At 35.0% G+C, this 25,887-nt stretch overlaps 1 protein-coding gene across 2 annotated transcripts in view; it reads left to right on the top strand.

Moving 5' to 3' along the window:
• The window catches only part of PlexA (plexin A), a 339,500-nt gene that overhangs the window by 107,332 nt on the left and 206,281 nt on the right, over positions 1-25,887 (top strand). For both annotated transcript variants that reach the window (XM_089102579.1, XM_089102578.1), the window contains exon 5: positions 7,609-7,761. In XM_089102579.1, coding sequence (XP_088958705.1) covers positions 7,609-7,761 — 153 coding nt within the window. The remainder of the gene's footprint in view (positions 1-7,608; positions 7,762-25,887) is intronic.

Genomic DNA, 25,887 nt, shown 5'->3' with positions numbered 1-25,887 from the left:
CGGGGAATGATTTTCCTAGTAAATTAGGAAACAGAATATTTGCTTAAATCATATCTAGATGAAAACCACTTACGCCATTTTCGTTTACTATTTTTTTAATCTCTGATACTCCACGATTGGGATGGAGGAGGAGCGTGCGTAGCTGTGTTGGCCTCAGTTGGCTTGGTGCTACGGTGAGTTGTTAGTAGTAGTAGTAGTAGTGGGTAAGAGAACATTGAAATCATGTCTCTGTGTCCAAGTCACATTTTCTTCTGCTTGAAACAAGTCTAATGCAATCAAAATACAACCCGAACTGAGATTGTATTACAGTACATTCTTTCAGACACATACTTCCATCCAATCGAAAACCTTTTGTAGCACCAGTATGCCCATAATTCCTTCGTATTACCATTTAAATTATAAACTCTTTCTCATCCATTTAAGCCACATAATCATAATTTTTTAAATTCCCCAGCTGGTGTTACATAGCAAAAACACAGTAAGTTTGTATAAGCGTTATTCATGTTTTGATTAAAAAAAAAAAATCAAAAAAAATATAAATACAGGCAAAGACCGGTGTTATAAATTTAACGCAAAAAAAAACTGAACCGCAATTTTCAACTCATATAATTGGAGCTAAATTATTGTCTATGACAAGATTTCCGCCAATATATTTTATTTTATGCTTGATCTCCTCGGCAAACACTGGCTTATATCAAAGAAGCATCTTGTTTATTGTTTGAGCTAAGGAAAGAGTTAACATTGGAAAATGATTTTCTTATGAATTTGCTTCCACTCAATTTCATTTCATTGTTCAGCGGCTTAGAATCTCATAATTGATTTTAGGCATGGAGTTTTCAATTTAGACGAAGCTTTATGAGCTGTAACATTAACATTTTCTCAATCCCAATAGAAAAATGAATTAATTTCTTGTTGAATAACTCGTCGGAAATGGAGAAGATAACTGTGGTCCCAGCGGAACGAGTACGGCAGTGTTCCTATGGAAACACTAAGGCTTTCCGCTAGAATCTTTTCCACGATTAAGGCGAAACGGCACTGTTTGTCGAAATCTCTAAGAAGGAGCTAATATAATGAGATTTTAAAGACTAGGTCTAAAATGTTGAGAATTTGTCTGGGATTTATCAGATTTCCGAACTGCATAAGGTCTTAAATGAACTTACTTTAGTTATTTAAAAGCAAAAGCTAAATCAATAACTAAGTTCACTCAAGTCCAAAAGGTTGTCCAGTTGCATTATAATTATTTAAAGGTAATTATTCAAAAATGTCAAACTAGGGTGTATCCAGGATTTCTGTTCAGACGGGGGGGGGGGGTACAACAAACTTAAAAGCATATAGAAATTTCGTTCATATACATTTTTGCCAGTTGGACAAAAACTTCACGAGGGTTGACACGAGGGGGGGGGCGGCCTTGGTGTCTGATACAACCTTTAGGCGAAATAGCGTTAATATTAAAAATTGGGAGTTATAGGTGTTGCCGCAACGTGACGTGTTGTCATAATAGGATACCTTGCTTGAGCGACCACAACTTGGGTCTTTTGTTACATATAATAAATGTAGTTTAATTTGTGACTATTTGTGACTCCGAATATCCTTAAACGAGTAACTTCATAAACTATTAGATAAAAAAATGTTGATGGGAATTAAAAACTATTTCAGTAATATGTTTTTACTTATTTTTGGATTTTGAACTTCCGAATTGCGATATTTGTCTTATTGTCACCAAGCTCAACATATGTTGAGTACCAACTTTGGTGGACGTTGGAAGCTATTTGTGAAACACGTAGGCTACATACTATGACGCTTGTTATGTAGTTATAGGATTTTAACTTTGAGGCAAATTAGATAATATTCATAATTTAGATTGCTGAGCATTTGTGGGTACGGAGAGACGGGGTGGGCGGTGAGTTGAAAGGGAACCACTTCATGCACCATTTGTATGGCTTGACGAATTTTGAGATCTTCGTTACTTCCTTTCATATTTCATACTCTCATCACACTGTAACCATTAAATTCGTCTTCCCGTAGGTTCAGTTCGTCTTCTGATGTAAGTAGCAGTTTAGAAAACGACGATTTACTACATCAAATTAACACCCTTTATTGTACTGTTTCATACAAAAAAATTATTATTATTTTGTAGTTTTATTATTTTGTAGTTGTTTACCTGACATTTCTCCGTTTTAAAAGACGCCACCCATGATGCCACAGAGATTGAAGCCATTTAATCTAACACAAGATAAATTAGGCCACTTTGTGCTCTAGATGACTTTGGCATTCAAGCTCTTGTCAGCTAATAATTGTCTTAAGAATATCACTTCATTAACTCTTTGTTCCGAGTCCCTACCATCTCCATTGTTTGTTCATTCTTGTTCCTTTTTTCCTTGCTAGGATAGATCGATTAAGTACGCTGAAGCTTCTTCTTTTTCAAATGGACTAAGTTTTCATTCTTCTTCTGAGAAGCGTTTCGAGAGAATTTCGTGTGAATTCGAAAATAGTGTTTTTGTGCCAAAATAAGTTATACCTTTTTGTACAAGGAGTTTAAACATCTATATTGTATTACTCTACCCCTTTTTACTTTGTTTTAGAAAAAAAATACATGGATCTCTCCGATATTTGGCTATGTACTTAATATGTTTCGGCTTTTCAAATTTTCTTTCAATTCCTTTCCGCTTTACATGCTAGGTCTGTCTGGAAAAGAACGTATGTAGCGGGTGTGGGAGGCGTATATGTAACTCCATTAAATGCCCCCAAATTATTATTTGCATTAAACAAAAAGTGTCATTGTGCTTCACAGAGAGATTTTTTGTGCTTCACTGAAATTTGGAAGAATCTGGACTTAGAAATGCAACTTTTTGGTGTATTTATCCTGTATTTTCCTAGGACCTAGGAAATGCTGTGACCAAGTGCGTATCCAGGATTCTTGTTTGAGGGTGGGGGTCACGAAAAAACTTTTAAAAATGCATAAAAATCTTTTAATATGCATTTTTGGATTCACCGTATTTATGTTACGGGTTTACGAGTCGGATAAAAATTTCGGGGGGGGGGGGGGTTCAAACCCCGTAACTCCCCCTGGATACAACCTTAAGTGTGACCTAAGGCTAAGTTCTATGTATAGCTAGGCAAGGTCGTACCCAGTTTTTTTTCGGAGGGGGTTTTACTCAAAGATTTTTTTCATGGGGGGGGGGGTAGACAAAAAACTTCAAAAAACGCAGACAAAGTCTGTTTATATTCATTTTTGATACGTTTTTACGAGTCAAACAAACATTTCGGGGGGGGGGGGTCAAACCCCCCTACACCCCCCCACCCCTCCCCTCTGGGTTGTAGCTAGAGTTGATTGCATTATTGTAATTATTATGGCCAGAATCACCAAAACTGGGTCGAGGATCAGGCGCCCATCGCCTTCATTATCTAACACTGTTGCCTGTTTTTTTTCTGTTTTTTTTTAAATAAACCCACCTCATCTCCTCTCGGTGACCTTCAAATTTTCTTTAAAAATATATCATAATTTATCTAATGTCACCTACTCTTTTCTTAATGAAAATAAATTCTTCAAAAAATTCAAATTATTAAAATTATATAAAAATTGAGCATTCCAAAATATACCAGGGTATAAAAATAGAGGTATACTACATTTCAATTTTCTTATACCTTTTAGGTTCATCCGATATCTCAGGCTTCACTTCCCCCTTAGGGCAGCCCTTCCATCTTGACCTTAAATTACACTTTTCTTATTATTTTTCAACCTCTATTTCCCCCGATATATAATTTTATTTTACCCCCGTCCCCCAAAATAAGAATATAAAAAAAATAAATGAAAAAACTAAGAAAGAAATGAAACACTCCACCTTTTCAAATAAATACCAATGGTAGAATCTTTCATTATCTTCCTACTTCATTTCCTTTACCCTTATTACCCATCTTTCATTTCCCCTTTGGCTGCTCAATCCTCATTAAAACATTATCATTATCCTGCTTTTAATACTTGTCAAATCTCTTTAAAACTTTATCTTTATCCTACTTTTAATGCTTCTTTCTTTATCATTTTTTATTCCTTTTTTAAATAACAACATTTCAATTTTTAATTGTAAATTCTAACAAACACTGTTGCCTGTAAGATACGAGTATATAAATGTTGTGCTAAGTATATTATCGCATCTAAATATCAATTTTTTTTCACCTTAGTTTTATCAAGTAAAAGTAAAAAGTGACGTTCAAAAGTTGAGCATAAATTATCATATTAATTCCCCCCTCCGACCATTTCTCTTTGCACTAAAATTGCGCTCTTTTATCTTAACACTTCGAGAATGAATGCTCTAAAAGTAGAGCAATATGACGAAAAGTTAAAAGAAAGTTTAGCACATTGTACTGGTTTTACTGAGCTCATTTAGTTTTATTTGTTCTAAATTATTGTATTTTATGTTCAGATATCTCGAAAAAAAAAATCGGTAAATAAACCACTTGCAATTACGAAATGGTTAGGCCTATATTGTTACATTCTAAAATTCTTCTGGGAAGCCCCTTGCTATATCGATTTTTTTCATCTGTCAAGTTTTAACATTTCTCTTTACTTTAAATTGAAATTAACCCTATTTTAGTTAGTTTTCTTTCTTTTTTCATGTTTAATGTTCCTATTGAGCAATGAAGTTTTAGTGCCCCTTTTAAGTAAGCCCCTTTTTAAACGAAGACGAAAGAAAAGATAACGCCCCAGCAAAATACCGGTTTTTGCCATTTTGTGCTGCGGAATGAAAATGTTGTCCCAAAAAGGGCCAAATTTTATTCAGCAGAAACTATGGGATAGCTGATCGACGTGGAACCATTGAAGTCCTTTATAAATATAACCACCCCAGTTTCGCTATGTATATAACCTCACATCACTGCTCAATCACAAGTTCATCCGTAGACATTATGCAGTCCATACACTATGTGAAATGGTTACGAATGACATTATTATTTGCAAGCTTCAATTGACTGAGTTAACTCCACTCTCAAATGAGCTCACCCCCTCCTCTGTTTACACACGGGGGGGGGGGATGTGTGGCATATTTGATTGAAACATTTTCTACTGGTTTGGTGCTCTCTTCAGCCTAAAAACAATATATTCAACTGTTTAGAAGTCAAGTGGAACAAGTCCCAGAAATAATCAGTGGATAAAAATGAAAAAAGGAAGAAATATCACTAGTTTGGTTTTATTTTGTCAATCATCATACGGAGAATGTAGTGAATGTTTTCGTTTTTGCTTGTTTGTTTGAGTGCGGAAAATGTGTTGAATGATATAATGTTTGCATCCGATAGTTGCCGTCTTGTAAAGAGTGATGTATGGCCGTAGTGAGGCAAGTTAAACTGACATATCAGAATGGAGACCAATATTAGTTCTACCCAATTGTTCAAAAATTATGAAAAAACTTCTCCACCGGCTTTTAAATATTCGTTGAAAATTGGTGAAAAAATAAAAAAAATATAGAGGTTTGAAGTGAACTATGTTAGCTAAATGTATTTTTAAGACTGCAACTATTAGCTTTTTTGTCTTAACATTTTAGACTGGAGGCTTTTGCAAACGAGGTCCAGTTTGCTTAGCTATTAAACTTAAGCTTGTATTCCCATAACGTGCATAAACAGTTGATTGTTTGTTAGTGGTTCGGCCAGGTAGCAATGATTCAACTGTTTACCCTTCTCACGAGTTTTGGTCGGTTTTATTGCAAGGCCTTCGGTTTCCTTTGTGGTGAAATGGAATATTTATTAGTTAATGGTGGACTTAGTATAACAAGCTCGGGCAAGTTTTTCATGTGGAAAGATTCCAAATACTCGTATATGAGGGTTGTAGTGGAAGATTTTCAATGGAGAAGTTTTAACATTTTCCTGCCCGTTATGTCCAGCTCGCAGTGCCCCAAATGAAAAATAGAATGTCAATATCCACAAGCTGGTGTAAATTGGTCATTTACGATATTGCTTGTAAAATTAACAAAAACAATGCACAATGCTAGTCAAAGTTGCTGCCAAAGTTTGAGCTTGAAATTAATACAAAAGAAATTTGTAAGCAAGAAAACTTAAGAATTTCTGGATACCAGGAAATGAAAATGCTTGGAACTTGAACACAGGAAAAAGATTATTGGCGAGAACAAGTTGAAGTTGTTGTTGTCTGACTGGGGGTATTTAGACGCTTGGATAACTGAATAGGGAAACAGTTTTCAATTTAGCGGTTGTTTTCACCAAACCTTGTTCACAAGGAAATATAATTTTATTTTATTTTGACTATAGCTTAAATTGGTGATTCTAGTAGAGCATTTTACATTTAACTCGAAAATACGATCATTATCTTTTCATCAATCCAAAGTTTTATGTAATAGTTTTATTTAGCTTAGTTTTCAGATAAATTTTTTTAGTGTTGGTTCTTTTTTCAATACTTATTTATGAGGTTCAATGACTTTTATGATCCATATTCATGCATAAACTGAGTTAAAAAATTTAATTTATTTTAGCTTCCGTGATTTTTTTTTTCAATGGTTTTGATTTTTTTTATGAATCACAATATCACATTCCAAAAACAACTAAAAACAACGGGATCTAGAAACAGTGTAGTTACCATGTATTTTTGAATTTAGCCTTCCTAGTCATTTCTGAGTACTTGTTATACGGAACACACTCAAAAATTACGCTTAGGTTACATCTCAAATAACCGGCTTCATGCTACAAAAACAAGTGACGGATGATACAATGCATTTTAGAAAAAATGCACATGGACTTGTATAATTTGGGCTATATATTTGCACATTGAGGGGGAGGGGTTAGGTTACGTTAGTTTAGGGGCGCTGTCAAGATACTTTACCCCTCCCCCCAAACTAATGTGCGAATATATAGCCCAAATTATATTATTATATAAACTTAAATTTATATTTAATTAGGAATAGCATAACTTCACTTCTTGGGCGTGTTCCGTACTATTAACAAGTACCCATTTCTGTTTTATTTTTCGCCTTTTTTAAAATCCAATAGCAACAATTAATGGAAAATTTCCTCATACACAAGGGAACAAATATATATATATATATATATATATATATATATATATATATATATATATATATATATATATATATATTTAGGGATGGGTGTTAAAAAATGTTATGCATGTGAATTATTTTATAATTCTGCGAAAATATTAACAATTATAAAAATTGAGAGATTTTGGGCAGCTCCGTTGCTCATGTGCCTGAACCTGTTTGTCGAGCATATAAATCATCACATCGGAGAAAAGCATTTTCAATTTTAGGCGAGAGCATAGTAGAGAGAATATATTCTGTCTACTGTGGGCGAGAGGTAGAATGGAAGTCTACAATTGGTTTTTAAATCTCTCAAAGGACATTTCATGTTTATATAGACCTGAATTTTCCTATAGGATCTCTGAATGATTTTTGTTTTTTAGAAGATTCCTTATCCAGAAGCGTAATTACAACGCTAAGTTGAGTTTGAATGGAATTCTAGGTGACAAAAAAGAAGCAAATTACAAAGTACAACTGGTAAGGCTAAGCGCTTGGCACAAAATAGGACAAACAATAAAGAAAAATAACAATAGTGATTAAAAAAAAAAAAACTAATTATATATTCTTCTTTTAGGTGGTAATTGAAACAAATCAAGGAGCGATTGGAGGAGCTCCACGACTAGCTCTGGAATATGGAGACCTTGTTATTGATGAAGGGAAGCCAGTAAATCCTGACCTAAGTTTTGACCCTCAGAAAAAACACCTATATGTAATGACTGAGAAAAAGGTAACTTATTAAGAAACATTTCAAGTTTAATTGAAGTATTTGCATAGCGATCGTATGGATTGTACTCGGGGAGTGGAGCCTTCGTTCTGCACCTTCTTGGACACTTGAGATTTCTTACCATTGGTTCTGTAATTTCTTGCAATTTCCGTGGAGTAATTTTGATTCCAGTGTTTTTTCAAATTTTTGATCTTTTAACTGAAGTTTCGCTTCCTTAGAATAATTATTTGAAAAAAACTACGTTTTCTAAAGAGTTAAAGAGGCTGAGTTACAAGGTCGAACCTTAAAACGTACAGGGATTAGGAGGCACAGTTGAGGGCTGCCGCCCCAAACCCCCGCTTTCGCAGCCTGTAAATAAATAAAAAAAGTTTTTTAAAGTGAAGGTAAGGAGCGACATTAAATCTTAAAACGATCAGAAATTATTCCGTATATGAAAGGGGCTGTGCCCTCCTCAACGCCTCGCTCTTTACGCTAAAGTTTTTATTGTTAAAAAAAAGAGTTGTGAGAAAGTCAAACTTTAGCGTAAAGAGCGAGGCGTTGAGGAGGGCACAGCCTCTTTCATATACGGAATAATTTCTGATCGTTTTAAGATTTAATGTCGCTCCTTACCTTCACTTTAAAAAACTTTTTTATTTATTTACAGGCTGCGAAAGCGGGGGTTTGGGGGCGGCAGCCCCCCAACTGTGCCTCCTAATCCCTGTACGTTTTAAGGTTCGACCTTGTAACTCAGCCTCTTTAACTCTTTAGAAAACGTAGTTTTTTTCAAATAATTTCTGCACGTTTTTGTACAGTTTATTACTTATTATTACTTGACTAACTGTTACATGATTGTGTATTATTCTTTTCTTTCTCGACAGGGTGTTTTAAGGGTCGACCTTGTAACTCAGCCTCTTTAACTCTTTAGAAAACATAATTTTTTCAAATAATTCAGTATATAAAAAATTTGACCTAACGGTGAATCGAACTTGGGTTTACCACCTGGCAGTCAGGAATCTCACCGCTACACTAAAGAGAAATAATTAAAATTGTTTTTTAGTAAGGTGATGAATCTTTTTGACGCAAGCAAAACTTGATATTTGGTTTTTGGAAAACAGGGAAGGAGTGATCAGATTGAGCTGAAATTTCAAGGATAAGCTCCCAGGCCCCAGGAAAGCTTATCCTCCAAATTTCAGCCTGATCAAACAACGTTAAAGGGGGGTTGTGGTGGGAAAAATTAACATGGGCTAATATAGGAAAACAAGGTTTTTCGTAAATGTAAATTCAGGGGATAATTTTTTTGGTCTGAAAATATCAAAAGGCCCTAACAGGTCGAATTCTGCTTCGAATGAGTCCTCATTCACCCAGATCAGTTGCCAACTGTGGCCTGTAGGCGTGGCTAAGAAAAAAAAAGAAATGATGAATTTTAAGTGGCTATATTTGGTTTTTTGAAAACAGGGAAGGAGCGATCGGATTGATCTGAAATTTCGAGGATAAGCTCCCGGGCCCTAGGAAAGCCTAACCTCTAAATTTCAGCCCAATCGGACAACGTTAAAGGGGGCTGTGGTGGGAGGGTCCAAACTTCCGGCCCAGTTTACCCCATGAAGATAAAGTCGGAGGAGGATGAAATTTTGCAAGTTTCTTAGTTTGAGCTTGGGCTACAAAATGCAATTACCGCCGTCTCTCTGCGACCTCTAGGACCTGATATCGCTTAACATTGTGGTGGGTCGCCTCTTTATAGAGGCACAAGTGTGCCTCCTTGAATTCCTGTTTGTTTATAGGCTATCACCAGAGAGTACGGATCTGCACCTTCTGCGAAGACAGAGGTTGCAGAAAGTTTGTGGGTGCTGTAATTCGCCTTTTATCGGGTACTATAATGTTCAGTATTCCCCCTACCCCCTCTAGGGTTAATTCTGCCCTCTGTTGGAGCTAGTTTACATTACATCTCACAATGTAAACATTTAAGATAGTTATAATATAGTGTTGCATAAAGTTAGCGTTTCGTTCTATAAATGAATTATTGAGCTGTCAAATCAATCAACTCCAAAAAACTAATAGTATATGCACTCTGACACTTTACAACGGAAACCTATGGCTGATTTGGATTATAATATTCGGTACTGGTGCATCATATGGGCACTTCTAAAAAGTCAAGTTTGGTTAATGCTAATGAAATAAAGTAAAATAGGATGAATATATAATAGCCTAGTTTATAAAAAAATTTGGGCTATATATTTGTACATTAGGGGGCGAGGGGTAAAGCATAGCATATATTAAATACGTAACCTAACTTAGGTCCGTCCCCCCCTAAACCCCAAAAAACAACAGTTTAAATATCGTAAACGCAATGAAAACCACGCTTTGCATCGCATTTCTCTATAGCGGTCTCTTGAATTAACCCGTCTGGCGGGTTTTTCGTGTCTGGTTTCTTGCACACTATATAAAAGCGACCATATAATGCACCAGTACCTAATCTTCCAATCATCTAGTGGAAATGGTGTTTTGGTGTTCTGTGTTTTTTTTTTCTGTGTTTTTACTTCTGTGTTTAAGTAAGGAGAATTTGTGTCGCCACATTTTTGTGGAGCTCGTCAAATCGGCTTCTAAAACAAAGTATTCAATGACCATAATCTTATTTGTCATTTTTAGGCTTTCCTTCTTCTGGGGTGATTTTTTATGAACGTTCAAAGTTCAAAGCCGGTCAAGTACTTTGACGCTTTAATATAAAAGGAAAGATTCAACAATTAAGCTTATCGATTTTTCATCTGAACAGTTCAAATAATAAACAAATAACAGTTTCGAAGTAACACTTTCAGCTTACTCGAGGCTTCTGCAGGAGCAATTTTCGCTCGTCTTAGCAATTTCGGTGGCGAGTGCTTGTTTTACTGAGCAATATTAGATGTTTTGTCGAATAATTAAGGTTTCACCTTTTATCAGACAATTCGTTCGAAACAACAGTAACCGCCATAGGAGATGAGAGCGTTTACCTGAAAAGCTAAGCATAGCTGTAAAGATTTCACGACGAAATTTCCTCTGCACATACTGGCAATCGTCAATTGCGATTGATGATTATTGCCTATAACCGTGTATGAACCTGATTTTACGGCAGTGTAGATATAACGAGTTGCAAATTGGGAAAACAATGCGTTTCTCCGGACCACCTTCACAAGGCCAACAAATCCGTCTGCATTCAAAGCCATGAAATATTTGGTTATACAAGACTTCTTTTTTTGTCTTGATTTAACAGCTCTTGGCACGAATTCATTGTGCGTCATTTTTGCTCAATAAATTCCTGAATTTTGAGTCATTGGATTATACCTTTAGTATTTCAAAACTACCTAATTTCGCTGATAAAACAAGCTACTACCAGTCTGTCGGTAGTGTTTCTATGCTTGATAAGTAAGGGCCTTAGCTGTATCAGATTTCACATGCCTTTTACGGCTAAGGATTGACTGAATGATGCGTTTCTGACACAGACCGTAATACTTAAATGGCTAATAGAATTTTAAAACCTAACCCCCCTTCCCCATTCTGAGGGGCAGAGTTATACAGTTTTTCAAATATGTTACGATAATTATTTTCGAGTTGATAGGTATTACCATGCCAAATATTTGATTTGAAATAAAACCTGCTTATGGTAAGCAACAGTGGAAATAATGATTGGCACAAATATAATTTTTTTTTTCTTCTTAGGGAGGGGGGGGGGGGTATTAAAAGAGATCAACCGAAATTAGTTGGTGCGAATTATGGAATTGTAGGGCCCATGCTTGAGCGCTGCTGGAAAGGGGAAAGGGGGAAGTGTTACAATGAGCTGTTTTCACCAAGCTTTAAAGGGGAATATATCTTATCCTACTGTTGTTATACATTCTTTTTTAATGTCTTCTTGTTTCCCCATGGGTCGTTGATCTCCCCCCCCCCCCTCCACCACCAGTTCTTGGCCCGCTGTATACCTCCTTCAATATTCAGTAAAATAAGCTCTTTCTTTAACTTTAGCCCAAAATTATTTTTGCTTTGGCGTGTTTCATGTGGTTTTAAACCCGTCTACAGTCTAGGATATATACTTCTGCCCGATGTCTTGACCGATTTTACTATAGCCTACCTGATTCTGAGTTTATTTTATTGAGCAATTAAATTGAACAGTTTCCTAAAATGTCATTTTAAGATGCGTGTCTAGTTCAGGGGTCTCCTAGTCTTTTTCAGTAAAATCCTTCATCGTTATTTAAAAAGCACCTTATCTAGTATCATTATTATTATTTGACAAACTTCTTTGTTCATCAGAAAGCCCTCAGACATTTTTCTTTGGGGGGGGGGCGTTCCATTTTTGCACAGTGATTGTAGATAGGATTTAAGGAAGAATTTTCATTAGCACCTTCTTTCTTAAAAGCTTTGTCATATATATATATATATATCTATATATATCTATATATCTATATGTATCTATATATATATATATCTATATGTATCTATATATATCTATATATATCTATATATATATATCTATATATATATCTATATATATCTATATATATGTATATATATATATATATCTATATATATATATATATATATATATCTATATATGTATATATCTATATATATATCTATATATATATCTATATATATATCATATATATATATATATATATCTATATATATATATATATATATATATATATATATATATATATATATATATATATATATATATATATATATATATATATATATATATATATATATATATATCATATATATATATATATATATATATATATATATATATATATATATATCTATATATATATATATATATATATATATATATATATATATATATATATATATATATATATATATATATATATATATATATATATATATATATATATATATATATATATATATATATATATATATATCTATCCTCCTGAGACCTGACCATAGAAATACTTTTCTGATTATGTTCATTTCTTTGTAGTTGACTTAAAAAAAATCATTTTGACCATTGATCAACTAAAAAAAAAAGTTGACCCCCCTCCCTCCCTCTGGAGGACGTCCACAGGTGTGGAAATTGGGTCCCTATCGAGCTAAGAGTATAGTAAAAATCTGTTTCGTCTATTAAAAGAGATATGTCAAAACGTTGAAAACAAAACATTACTCTTCATGAAATATCTTGAAGCAGTTGCTGTCTCGTGTCAAGCAGAGAATGATTTTACACTGCGAGCACATCCATCTTGACCTTTTGCAGCATCCAGGCCTTCTGTATCGGGCCCCGTTCGCCAAGTCAAAAAATTCTGGTAGATGCAGTGCAGCTCTGGCATATGGTGGAGGGATTGGCCTCTTTTTCTAACTCAAAACACGGTGTTGAGTTTCACCCAATGGCTCTTCGTTACTATTTTCTTGAACTCGTGACTCCGATCTTCCAGAATTGAGCAAAAACTCGGCCACGTTGAAACGAAGATCAATGAGGTGTTTGAGGTCACCAGAAACTTCTGGGCCATGGCCTTTCAGCTCATGAAATGCATTGGCTAGTGCAGCATCCACAAAATGATGAAACAGACGCACAGTCCATTTTTTAGTACGCGTCGCAAACCGGTAATAGCTGACCATGCGATCCACAAGGTTGACCCCAACCATGTAGGTGGTGGAGTTGGAGACTATTCGTGGACCTTTGACCTGCACGTAAGACCCCTAGCCCGTATCATGCCGTTTGACCTTTGTCTCCTCTTCTCAACCTTTGCAGTTTGGAGACAGGAGAACCACTATGTCATCAAACCCCTAGGTCTCGGCTGCTTTTTTTTCTGAGTGCAAAGACATGACAGAGGTTTTTCTGCCCTTTCTTTTCATTTCTGTTTCGGTAAAAAGCGTTGGGCCGTTGGCGCCCAATCGGTTCTTCATGATAGTTCAGGTCGCATTTATTTTTCTTTCAGCCAGCATGTCGAGGAGCTTAACAGACCAGAAGAATCGGTCAAAATAGAGGTATGTACCTTCTGGTAGGGTCTCAGACAAGCGCAGTACGATCCCAACTGACAAGCCATGTGCTCCCAGCTGTTCTCCCAGGGTGGTGGCTCCCTGGTAGATTTGGAAGTCAAGTATCAGCCCTGAGGAGCTGGCAAGGACAAAATTCTTTAATCCAACTGGATTGGGTTTGTTAGGGACATATTGCTTGAGAGTTGACATACCCTGAAAGGGTATCATCTGTTCGTCAATTGAACAGTTCCTGTCACGTGGCAACTGGAGGCAGATATTCCTGAAGTTGTCAAGGATCAGCTGCACCTTCCAAAGACTCTTTTTGGTTTTTTTTTCGTCTGAGATTTCTGAATCAACAACGAACTTCAGGTTTGACCGGATTGTGAAGAATCTGTCTCGAGTCATCTTTTGTGATATGGCTTCCACCCTAAACTTCCCAGACCAGTACATGCGGATCCGAGGAAACTTGAGGTTCCCCCTCAGGATGACAATGCCAACAAAAATTTTCAGCTCGTCTGGAGTTACATTCAAGCTTTTGTGGTGGGCCAACTGATAGTTGTAGTTCATGCAAAAAGAATATTGCAAAAAGAATTGTTCTGTACTCCAATCGTCGTGGTCCTGGAAATGAGCGGGGCCCATGTCCGGGCCATGATGATTATCGAACCGCTGAGACTTCCTCCAGGACAAGGTTGCTGCTACTTTGTCAGCCTTCAAGCGTTTGGCACGGGTTGCTAAGGGTACGTCATCATCAGATTCTTCATTTTCAACATCTGGAAGAACAGCATAACTGCTTGATGACGGAATGGCTGCAACAGCTGATTCATCATCACAGTCTGAACACGACAAGGAGTGGTTTTTTATCTATTTCTCATCATCATCTAAATCAGAGAGGTCCAGGTCACTATCACAAAGCATTCCAAGGGTGTCATCAGGGGAAACTACAATAAAGGAACAGGTTCAGTAAGCTTGAAACTATTAGCTAGATAGATAGATAGATAGATAGAGATTGGCAAAAGAACTATCACAAACCCTAGTGGACCAAATTTGTATTTCTTAGTAAAAAAAATAATACAATAACAACACATAGTTACCACTGTAACGAAAACACGACAGTTAACAGTCAGAAAACACAAAATACAAAAGTCATAAATATAGGTCATAACTATAAAATATTTTTAAGGTCATAAAATAAAAAAATAAAAAGGTTAACAAATAAAATAACCAAATATTCAACAATGAAAAAATAATATATACAAAATAGTTTAATTTTTAGCAGACTTACGGGTTGTTATTTTGTTTTATTTTTTTTGCAAAAAAGGTAATAAAAGTTTTTTATAACGTAAGTAAGACACGGGTCGCGGAGCCAGATGTGGGGGGGGTCGGGGCACTTTACAGGGGTGGCGATTTCTTATGGGTGAGTGGCGGCTAGGTTGTTGCCAATTTAGTAAATAAAACAGTCATTGGCTTCTGCTATCCCTATTAGAATCAAGATTTGAACTACGAAAAATCAACCCTAGCTTTTTACTCCATTGGAACCGCCCGTCCATAGACGTGGACATAGAGGTTTCTCAATTTCCAAAAGACGGCACCTATCGGGCTACCTGCTTACAAAACTTTAGACGCGCTGCCAACACTCAAGAGAGTACACCTTATTTTTCTCAGATCTCGTTTTCATCACTTTCTTTTTTTTTTCTTTTTTCTCAAATTTGCTTTTTTTAATCTCCTTATTTTAGCCGTTTCTAGTTTGTAAAAACACTACTAAAAGTCGTAGAAACTTTTTGAAAAAAATCGTATATGGCTTTCCAGGTCCAAAAAGCACGTTGAAACGACGAAATCTCTGCTAGATGGTGAGGCCTGTGCACAAAAAATATTTTATGGGGGTGTCCACAGACGTGGACACCAGGTCCCAGGAGGTTATATTTCTATATATATATATATATCTATATATATATATATATATATATATATATATATATATATATATATATATATATATATATATATATATATATATATATATATATATATATATATATATATATATATATATATATATATATATATATATATATATATATATATATATATATATATATATATATATATATATTTATATATATATATATATATATATATATATATATATATATATATATATATATATATATATATATATATATATATATATATATATATATATATATATATATATATATATATATATATATATATATATATATATATATATATATATATATATATATATATATATATATATATATGTGTGTATATATATATCAAGGCCGTATCCGGGGGGGGGGGGTTACCCGGTTCCGGCCCCCCCCCCCCGAAATTTTTGACCGAGTCGAAAATAAGTAAAACCTAGGTAAAAATCAGTAAAATTAGTCGAAAAGTGAGTCAAAAATTAGTAACCCCCCCCCCGAAAAAGTCAAAAATTAGTACCCCCCCCCCGAAAAAAATCCTGGATCCGCTCCTGATATATATATATATATATATATATATATATATATATATATATATATATATATATATATATATATATATATATATATATATATATATATATATGTATATATATGTAAATTGGGTCTTTACTTCTGTAAATATGTTTAAACTTATTCAGTTTTTACTGAGTTAAGAAAGAGTTGAGAAAGCAAAAATATTTATAAGAATTAAACTAATTATGTGTTTACTCCCATCTAGAATATAATTATTTGGGCTAATTTATTTTACTCAACGTGTAAAACTGTTGACAGATTTCTTTCTTAGTACTACACACCAGAAAAAGTTTAATTTGGTCAAATAGCATTATTAATTTGAAATATAAGATCGCGTGAGAGATTTTGGTGGAAAGAAAGATTAAATAACTTAAGGGAATGCTTAACATAGGCGACCTTTTCAAACATTTAGCTCTTATCATGAAATTGCAAGATTTATCTTGATGGCTTCAATAGCATGGAAAGGTTTCTTTCATGCCGTTTGGCAAGGACGGGTTATATTTTAGTCACGAACTTGGCTGTTGATTCAAGTAGTACCAATCTTTGCACTTTTTTAAAATGTGATTTCACTATTGCGTCTAAAATATGTCACACTCAATGCTTGAGAGCATGTAGAAGGGATTTCCAATTTTGTCATAAAACTCGAGTTCATATTTTATCAAATTTCATAAAAACATCTATCCTAAAGATTCAGTCTAGTCAAAAAAAAAAAAAAAAAAAAAAAAAAAAAACTGGCTTTTGTTTATAAAAGCCAGTTTAATTCTCTTTGGGAATGCATCCAAATGTTATGCGGCTTAGTACCTCCTACGCAGGAATCTTTCAGGGGACAAATAATGAAATACAAATTTTATTTGATAATTTCAATAAAAAGCGCCCAGGATTTCGGTAAATTTAGAATGTGGAGGGGGTGAGGCCCAGGTTCACTGGAGAGGTCGGCATAATTCAGGTATCGATTCGGTAAAATTTACTAAGATCTCCCCCCCCCCCCCCAAATGAAATGAGTCTCGGGACGCTCCTGACCAGAAGGTCTTGTCTTATCTCAACAGAACTGGACAGAAGTAAAAGCAAGTGTCATAGTAGGCAATTTTTCAAGAACGTTACAAGAGGCCATTCTGCCCAAGGCAGTTCCAAATTGAAACATTAGAGTAAAGAGATAGTTTGAAATTTGGTACGATTGGCTGCTGGGTGCAGGCAACGAGTAAGCCAATATTAGAAGTAGATAATTAATCATCGCTATTGGAACTACCGCTACATGCTGTGTTTTACTTTAACATATTAAAATTGCGTTTTTTATCCTCATATCAGGCATATGCACAGAATTTTTTTTTTTTTTTGTGGGGGTATTTAATAGTGAAAGAAAAAAAGAATTGATAATTTGAATAAAAAGTGCCCAGTAATTCAGAAAATTTTGGACTGTAGGGGGAGGCGAGTTGGTTTTTACCCCTCGCCCCTGTCTCATTTTTAATTAATGACTTAAAAAATTCTTAAATTTCAGTTTTGGTAGAAATAAACGATTCTCTAAATGTGCAATTATCGAATCTTATTTATACTTCTTAAAAAAAAACTTTCTCACATGTAGACCACTGGTCCGCGTAGCGCAGGTACTGATGCCCTGATATCCCACCCTCGACCGGGAGTGCTATGCGTGGTTGGGGCCAAATCCAACAACACTTCCCTTGTTCTCCTTCTGGATTTCCCCAGGTACCCATTTGGAGCTGGGTCGACCCTAGCTGAGCTTAGGCCTACAGAGGCACAAAGTTGATCCCCGTCCCAAACCCAATAACCAGTGACACCAGGACTCTAACCCCTGCCCAAAGCATATAGGATTGTAAATCCATTTGCCACTTCTTGTTTATAGACTTCTATATTTCAATGTTGTCCTCTAATCTGTTAAGCAGAAAGCTCAGAAATTTCTTCAATGCGAACTGGGATAAAATCAAAAGGCTGACTTGAAACATATTGGCTACATCCTGTGTTGTATATTATGACGCTCAAAATGTAATTTCAGTTTCATATTTATGATTCTTGATTTCAAAAACCCTAAGTACCAACTTTGGTGAACATCAAATTCTGTTTAGCCAAAGATTTATTGGATTGTGCTTTTGGTCCTCATTTATACCGGCCAAAAATGTGCCGTATCAAATTATACTTCCGTACAAACTGTTGTTGGAAATGAAAGGCAGTTATGGAACTTGTAGACTACAAGTAGTGTTTTGTTTCTGAACTTCCATGTCAAAATTATGAGCCCTGTATTGGTAATTAGTTGCGTCAAAGACCCTAAATTAGCAACTTGGTAGAAATTTAGCAGCAATTGTCATATACATAGGCTATTCATCGCCTTTTGATATGGGGAACTTGTTTGGTCACATACAACTGCTCCAAAGCTGATCCCTTAACTATTACTATTCAGAAAAGGTGAAATGTGACATGTAGTATTTAAGAGGTTGGAGGGGTTGAAGGGGCTTGGACCCTGCACCCGGACCTCCAATTATACATAGACAAAAATTATAAAATTTAAAGAATTCCTGATACAAAGTACAGTAAAAAATGAAGGCTTTTTATTAAATTTGTAGGTTATATTGTGTGTTTTGTTTTAGGGCGCCCTTATTATAATTAGCCCCATATTTGTAATTAGTGGCTTCCGACACCCTTAAATGCCAATTTTGGATGAATTGAAATTTCTTGTGTAAAATGAGTTCTTTTTGGGTATAGTTTAGGAGAGTCATCTGATAGATTTATGCAATTCCCTGACTAACCCCGAACGATTCCGACTTAGAAGTAGTGCTACGTGTCTACTTTTGAAGTCGAGACTTGGGCCTAACTGTAGGCACACCAATTAAAGAGGTTGAAAAAATAGACAAATCGAAAAAACTCTTTGATTTTGCGATTCAGAAAAATTTATCAATCAATCAATCAATTTATTCAGTCAATAAACTCAACAAAATACACTTCAATATAAACTCCCCCGTAAGGCTCTATGGCCAGGAAAAAAACAGGGGAGAAACAAAAATGAAACAAATACAGAAAAAACAAAAACATTATCAACATCATACATTCACACCTTTAACAGACTCAACACAAGAAAAAAAAAAACAAAAAAAAAACTCTTACCATCTTTTGGTTTACAGTCATATGATCCTTTAACACAATTCCGAAAATGTTATATGGACAATTAAGAGCACCAAAAATGTGTTTTTATGAATTTGGGGGGACTTACGCCATAAGGCACTATTCTGGGAGTACGATTTTGTAGACCAAAATGTTAGAACGATTTTGATTTCAACAAGGTAAAAAAAAGTATCGCTGAAAGACGACATTTGATTCCATGCAACTTAGTAAACAGACTCTAACTGCTAAAACTCTTTTTTTTCTGGGAGTCATTTAAGACTCCCATACTCCTTTTCTGGGAGTATGTTTTAATTCTGTTTAGTTCACAAGTACAAAAGTCCAACATAATTCATTTTTCATGGAAAGGTGAAGGGGGGGGGGGGGGCGTGAAAAAGATAATATTTATATTGCAATTCGTCCTGTTAGATTCTCCTTGGGATGAACCTCCAGTATACAGGTGTTTTATAATTTTTTTTTTCTTATCATTACAACCATATGAAGAATAGTTTGTCTGTGAAATGCAGACTATTTATCATTGATTTCTGCTAAGATTTCTAAGGGAGCTAAATCTAAACTCCGAGGGTTCCAAGTGATTAATTTATGTGATCAAGAACTATATTCTGATGAGGGAATCCTATCGACTGAATTGATTTCGACTAAAGCGATTGGATACGGTTTGTGGAAACATGTCCCCGATGTCGATGGATGGCAGTTATCAATCTTTGGATTGTCTTGTTTTCCCAGGACCAATATTTATTGAATATTATGCTTTTCCGTGATGATCGGTAAAATATTCAAGGCTACTATATTTTTTGCGTAAATGGTAGCATGGTAGCCTCTGTTATTTTTAGCAGCACTAAGTGAATGATTTAATAGTAAGAACAAATGATTTGGCGTTAGCAGTAATAATACTTGATAACCCTGTTATTTGTATGATTCCACTTTACATCAATAGTTAGTTTATATAAGTTCACTAGAGCAAGTTTGGATTGACCAAATTTGACCCACCTCTCCCGTTTCTGAAATCAAGGCGTTTTCAATATTTTCACTTACAAGTATTATAAGACCCTCTCAGAATATGACACCCCTCCCGTTTAATAACTTTTGTTTTTAATGTGTTGGATGCTTTCTGTAAAGCTAAATTTCCCCAATCTTTCTATGTCACATGAGTAATTAATCAGGGAAGTATTTTAGCTTTTCATTCTGTTTGTACGTTTTGGATTATTTCTGCAAAATTGTCATCTCTCATATAAAATTGTAGACTATATTAGACTTATGATATTAATAATATAATCTCAAAATTTTTTATTCTTTGAAAGCAATTTTGATCCGATTCCAAGCCGGATCCAAGGGAGCGTAATTAATGTGACTAAATTTAACAATTCAATTTGTTTTTAAATATCAACGTTTAGACATTTGAGACCATTTTCTAAACAGTATCTTAATGATCCTTAATCGAGAATGAGGTATCATGTTTTTTTTACCAAACGGGGAGGGTAGAGGTTCCAGTGCCCTATCATGGGCTCTCCAATTTTACAGATTGTGAATCCATTTTCCTAATTTCTACAAGATGTAACGTCCCCACCGGGCTGCGCGTGTCTTTCAATTTCGCTTATGGCTTTTAATTTTATTTTTTTCGTTTGCTTTCTGGACATCAAGGTAAGGTTGTTTGTGTGAGTTGAATCTGTTCTGTAAAAATGCACTCTGTCGAGTATACAATGTAACTTGAATAATTAAAGATAGAAGTATTTTAGCTTGTAATTCTGTCTTTCGTTGTTACTAGGTCTAAGATTGTGTAGTGTATTCAATAAAAAAAAAACAAGTTTTTTTTTTTTACTGAAAGTAAGGAGTGACATTAAAACTTAAAAAGAACAGAAATTATTACGTATATGAATAGGGCTGTCCCCTCATCAACGCCTCGCTCTTTACGCTAAAGTTTTTTATTGTTTTAAAAAATAAAGTTGTGTGGAAGAGTCAAACTTTAGCGTAAAGAGCGAGGCGTTGAGAAGGGGAGAGCCCCTTTCATATACTGAATAATTTCTGTTTGATTTTAGTTTTAATATCGCTCCTTCCTTTCTGTTAAAAAAAACTTGTTTTTTTTATTTAATTTCGGAACGTTTTTAATTAATGGAGCTTTGATTTTGGCTCACCGTACATGAATAATCAGAATGAAACTTGTATATTAATTTTACTTGTTTTGGCTAAACGGCTTTTTCGAAATTTTGTTCTGACGTAACTTACGAATTAACTTACGTAACGAACTTTTATATTTGTATGTTTTTATAACGTATATTAGGGAGTTTACCCCTAGTCAATACCTCACGCTTTACGCTAAAGTTCGAATTTTGTTCGGATCACAAACCCCTGAATCACAAAGGCCGGTTAATTAGAATAGATAGCTCTTTTGAAATTACTAAAAAAAACTTTAGCGTAAAGGGCGAGGTATTGACTAGGGGGCAAACCCCTCATATACGAAACATTTCTGTTTGTTTTAAGGTTCAATTTTGCTCCTTACTTTCAGTTGAAAAAACTTGTTTTTTTAATTTAATATCTGATCGTTTTTTAAATAATGCTGAGAAATCCGGCGCCCCCGTCATAGAACTGTCCCTTCCCCCAATGAAATATCCTCCATGGAAAGGTCCTCCCCCGTAACCTCCTCCGACTCCCGCCCCCCACCAGAAAAAAATCTCTCCTGAAACGTGTGTATACTTCCCATTAACCAATACTAGATGTAAACAATGGGCAACGTTAATAACTTGCAGTCCTTCCCCTAGGAACTGTGGGGGGTTAAGACATCCTCAAAGACATTCTTATTAGATTTTCGGCTATGCTGAAGAAAATGGCCATCTCCAAATTTTGATTTTTGTGACTTCGGGGAAAAAATGAGCGTGGGAGGGGGCCAAGTTACCCTCCAATTTTTTTGGTCACTTAAAAAGGGATCTAGAACTTTTAATTTCCGTTCAGATGAGCCCTATAAACATATTCTTGGACTACTGGATCTATAAGATTACCCCTGGGGAAATAAATAAAAAAAAAACAAAAAAACAAATAAACACGCATCCATGATCTTTCTTCTAGCAAAAAATAAAAAAGTCCATATTTTTACAGATAGGAGCTTGAAACTTCTGTAATACGGTTCTCTCATATGCTGAATCTGATGGTGTGATTTTCATTAAGGTTCTATGACTTTTAGGGGTTGTTTCCCCCTTTTTTCAAAAATAAGGCAAATTTTCTCAGGCGCGTAACTTTTGATGGGTAAGACTAAACTTAATGAAACTTGTATATTTGAAATCAGCATAAAAATCTTATTCTATTAATGTATCTATTGCTATCAAGATGCCGGTTTTAGAGTTTTGGTTACTATTGAGCCGGGTCGCTCCTACTTACAGTTCGTTACCACGAACTGTTTGATTAAGTCGTCTCTCCGATTTTCGCTGGTCATGGTGGACCGTACCTCTTGGCGTTGTACACCAGTTGGCGACAGAATATGTCCCCTGGACCAGTCTACTATCAATAGGTCGGTGCAAGTGGCACAGAGGGCGTGTCGACTTTGCCATCTGGTGTACATCATTGAGTACTGCCACATGCAGGGCTCTTACGCAATGTCGTACTAAATCACGCCAGCATGGCACATTTCCGCCATTTTGACGTCTGCCGCGTGTGATATAAGGTGACTAATGTAGCCTAAATAACTTTTCGAAAGTGGAAAAATCCCTCTGTTAGGCCTATCAGAGTTTCGGTTACAAATGGGCTGACCAGTAGGGTTCAGCCCATTTGTAACCGAAGTCATTTATTACCCCTTTTCATCAAAATGGTTAACTATTTTGAGGGGAAAGTGGACTTGTTTTAAATTATATTCACAAAATGACAGAATTTATTTAATTTTTGTCGACGCTAATAGTATTGATTCTTTATTTAAAACTAATAGTTAATTACATCAATGCATACTTTTCTGGAAGGAATTATTTTTACATGAATATAAATTTTCTCGCTGAGAGTTTATTTTTGAATTGCTACCCGACTGAGCGGAAAATTGAAATTTTGCAAATCATCCTACCCATTGACACCTTGATAACTAAATACAATGCGATATCTTTCCACGGCCATTATTCATACAGAATAACCGTGAATCTTTTTAAATAAAATAATATCTTACGATTTTAACTCTGAAAGCGACAATATTTGACGAGTAAGCATTGGGTTAGCTGAAATTTACTAAAAACAATAAAACACAGCATATCAACAAGCTTTTTGTAACCTGAAGTTTGTAGAGTTTATTCCACTTTTGCTTTCATATTGATTTCCTGTACTTTCCTGGCTTAACTTGAGTTCTTTTAAGTAGTTCTTTCTTATAAGGTTTTCTTTAGAAAAGCTACCAAAACCTGACTCCTCTCCTTAGATTGACAAAAAGTTGTTATTTTTGAGGGAAAAGTACTAATTATATTAGAATTATGCTACAATATGAGCTTCAAGAGAAATTGAAACAAAACATTAGTACCAGGTATCTATTCCTTATACTTTGTTGTACGGAGACAAAATTTCCCACTGCCATATACTATCTTCCTCATAATCCGCTTGCACAATGTCGTTGTAATGTCCAATGTCGTTGTAATGTCTCATTTAATTACTTTGAAGTAATTAGATTATATCCTTTTTAGTATTTTTAGGACTAAGAACAAAAGGCATATCCGCTTTCGTCTTCGCCATAAGTCTGATCTATCGATTCTTTTCTTTCGATAAGTCGACGTTTGCTTTTTCAAGACGGTCTTCTCCCCCACAATGAATAATGTCTTTTCAATTCTCTTTCTGGATGTTCTAAGGAATTTTTAAGGTTCGTTAAAGAAACGAAGAGTTGATGAAGTATGTATCGAACCTAAGGCCTAGGAACCTGGAATGTTTGCAACTTTTTTTTTTAAATATCTATATCGGGATTTATTTGAAAAAAAAAATTGTTGCTGTTACTTAATGATAAGTTACAAAGAAGTTGGCAGTTGGAGTTCATTTGAATGCTTTGAAACTGTGGTGTCAAATAGGGGAGGGGTATACATTTTTTGCCTCTCATTAGATTTAGAAAAATACCTTTTTGGCGTTATATTAAAATGCCTTTTTTTGGTATTTTTGTGGAAAAAATGACCAGTTGCCCCCCCCTTTAGATAAATTAATTTTGCACCCCCCCTAGTTTTTGCGAATTGTCACCACAGCTTTGAAAACCCTTATTATTGCATAAATAGGGGGTGAAGGGCCAGGAAACTGAAATGCTCAGATCTTAGTCATGTACAAAGTTAGAAACGCTTTGACTATCATAAGAAACTTACTTGTGTGTTTAGATGGTCATTTTGCTGGAGCTAGTTTTTCATCCAGAGTTCACACATACGTCTGAGTAAAATCGGACTCGTCAAACCACTCATAGGAATAAACAGTAAGCAAAGACCGATGCTCATCAATTATGACTGAAAAAAAAATGAAGGTTGATAATAATATATTCATTAAGTAGTTTAGTTAATATAACTATCTGTCAAAAGTCGTTAACATACTATTGTTTAGTTTAAGAAGAATTCGATAATTTAGTGTTTTTTTCTTTAAGGGATTATGTTTTTTTTCTTTTTTTGTAAGGGGTGGATTGTAGGTTACCAAAGTTGAATATCAAGAAGAAGCCAACGGAATACAAAATTTTTGAGTTGGAAATTATGTTATGGGCACCTTTTTTTTCTCTTTCACAAAGCTTCGAGAATAAAAGAGCTCGTATTTTTGTATTTGCTTTAAACAGTAAAATTTGTCGTTTGAATTTAACGAACTGTGATCGGCAAATTAAACATCTGCAACTAAAAAGTGGCTTCATTTGCTTAATTCATCAAGGAAAAGACTAGTTAAACTTTAGCGCAGAGCTCTGAGGTCTGGAGGGGGTGTCTATCTGTGTGTCTCAAACTATCCAAAAGGCTACGTTCATTTATGCCTCGCTGAAAAATAAATATATAGTAAAAAATTTGTCTTGTTTAGCCCAATGATTTTCTATGGAATTGAAATTAATCCATTCAAAAGGATTAAAATGTGTATCGACACACATTGGTGAGCCTGCCTATTATATTAACTGATATTAAAGAAAATAAAATCATATGTCTTTCTGTCGTTTCATTAAATTTACAGCTGAACTATTTAAGGTAGAAGTTGATAATTTTATACAGAATAATTTATGAATTGCGAGAATGGACATAGGCTATGAAGATTCCTTGAGTAAGCCCGAGAAACAAGAATTCTTTTTTTTTTTTATTAATAATTATAAAAGACTGAAAGTTGCAATTTCTGGAACTTATCAGCTACATGCTGCAGGCACGTACGCAGGAATTTGTTTCGGGGGGGGGCAAATCCTTCAAACCCATTATTCTGTGAGAAAAATAGAAAATTATGGGGAAATGAAAAAAAAATCGTGAGATTTCGAGGGGGGGCCCGGGCCCGGAGGGCCCCCCTGCGTACGTCCCTGACACGCTGCATTCTGCTTAATATCTTTATACTGCGATCTTAAGCTCGCATTTTTGATTAGTGGCTTCGGAAGCATTCAAAT

The sequence above is a fragment of the Artemia sp. Qi Xiang Cuo genome, chromosome 16 (assembly GCF_049724085.1).
Source record: "Artemia sp. Qi Xiang Cuo chromosome 16, ASM4972408v1, whole genome shotgun sequence".
Lineage (NCBI taxonomy): Eukaryota > Metazoa > Arthropoda > Branchiopoda > Anostraca > Artemiidae > Artemia > Artemia sp. Qi Xiang Cuo.
This window is presented reverse-complemented; position numbering and strand designations above follow the sequence as displayed.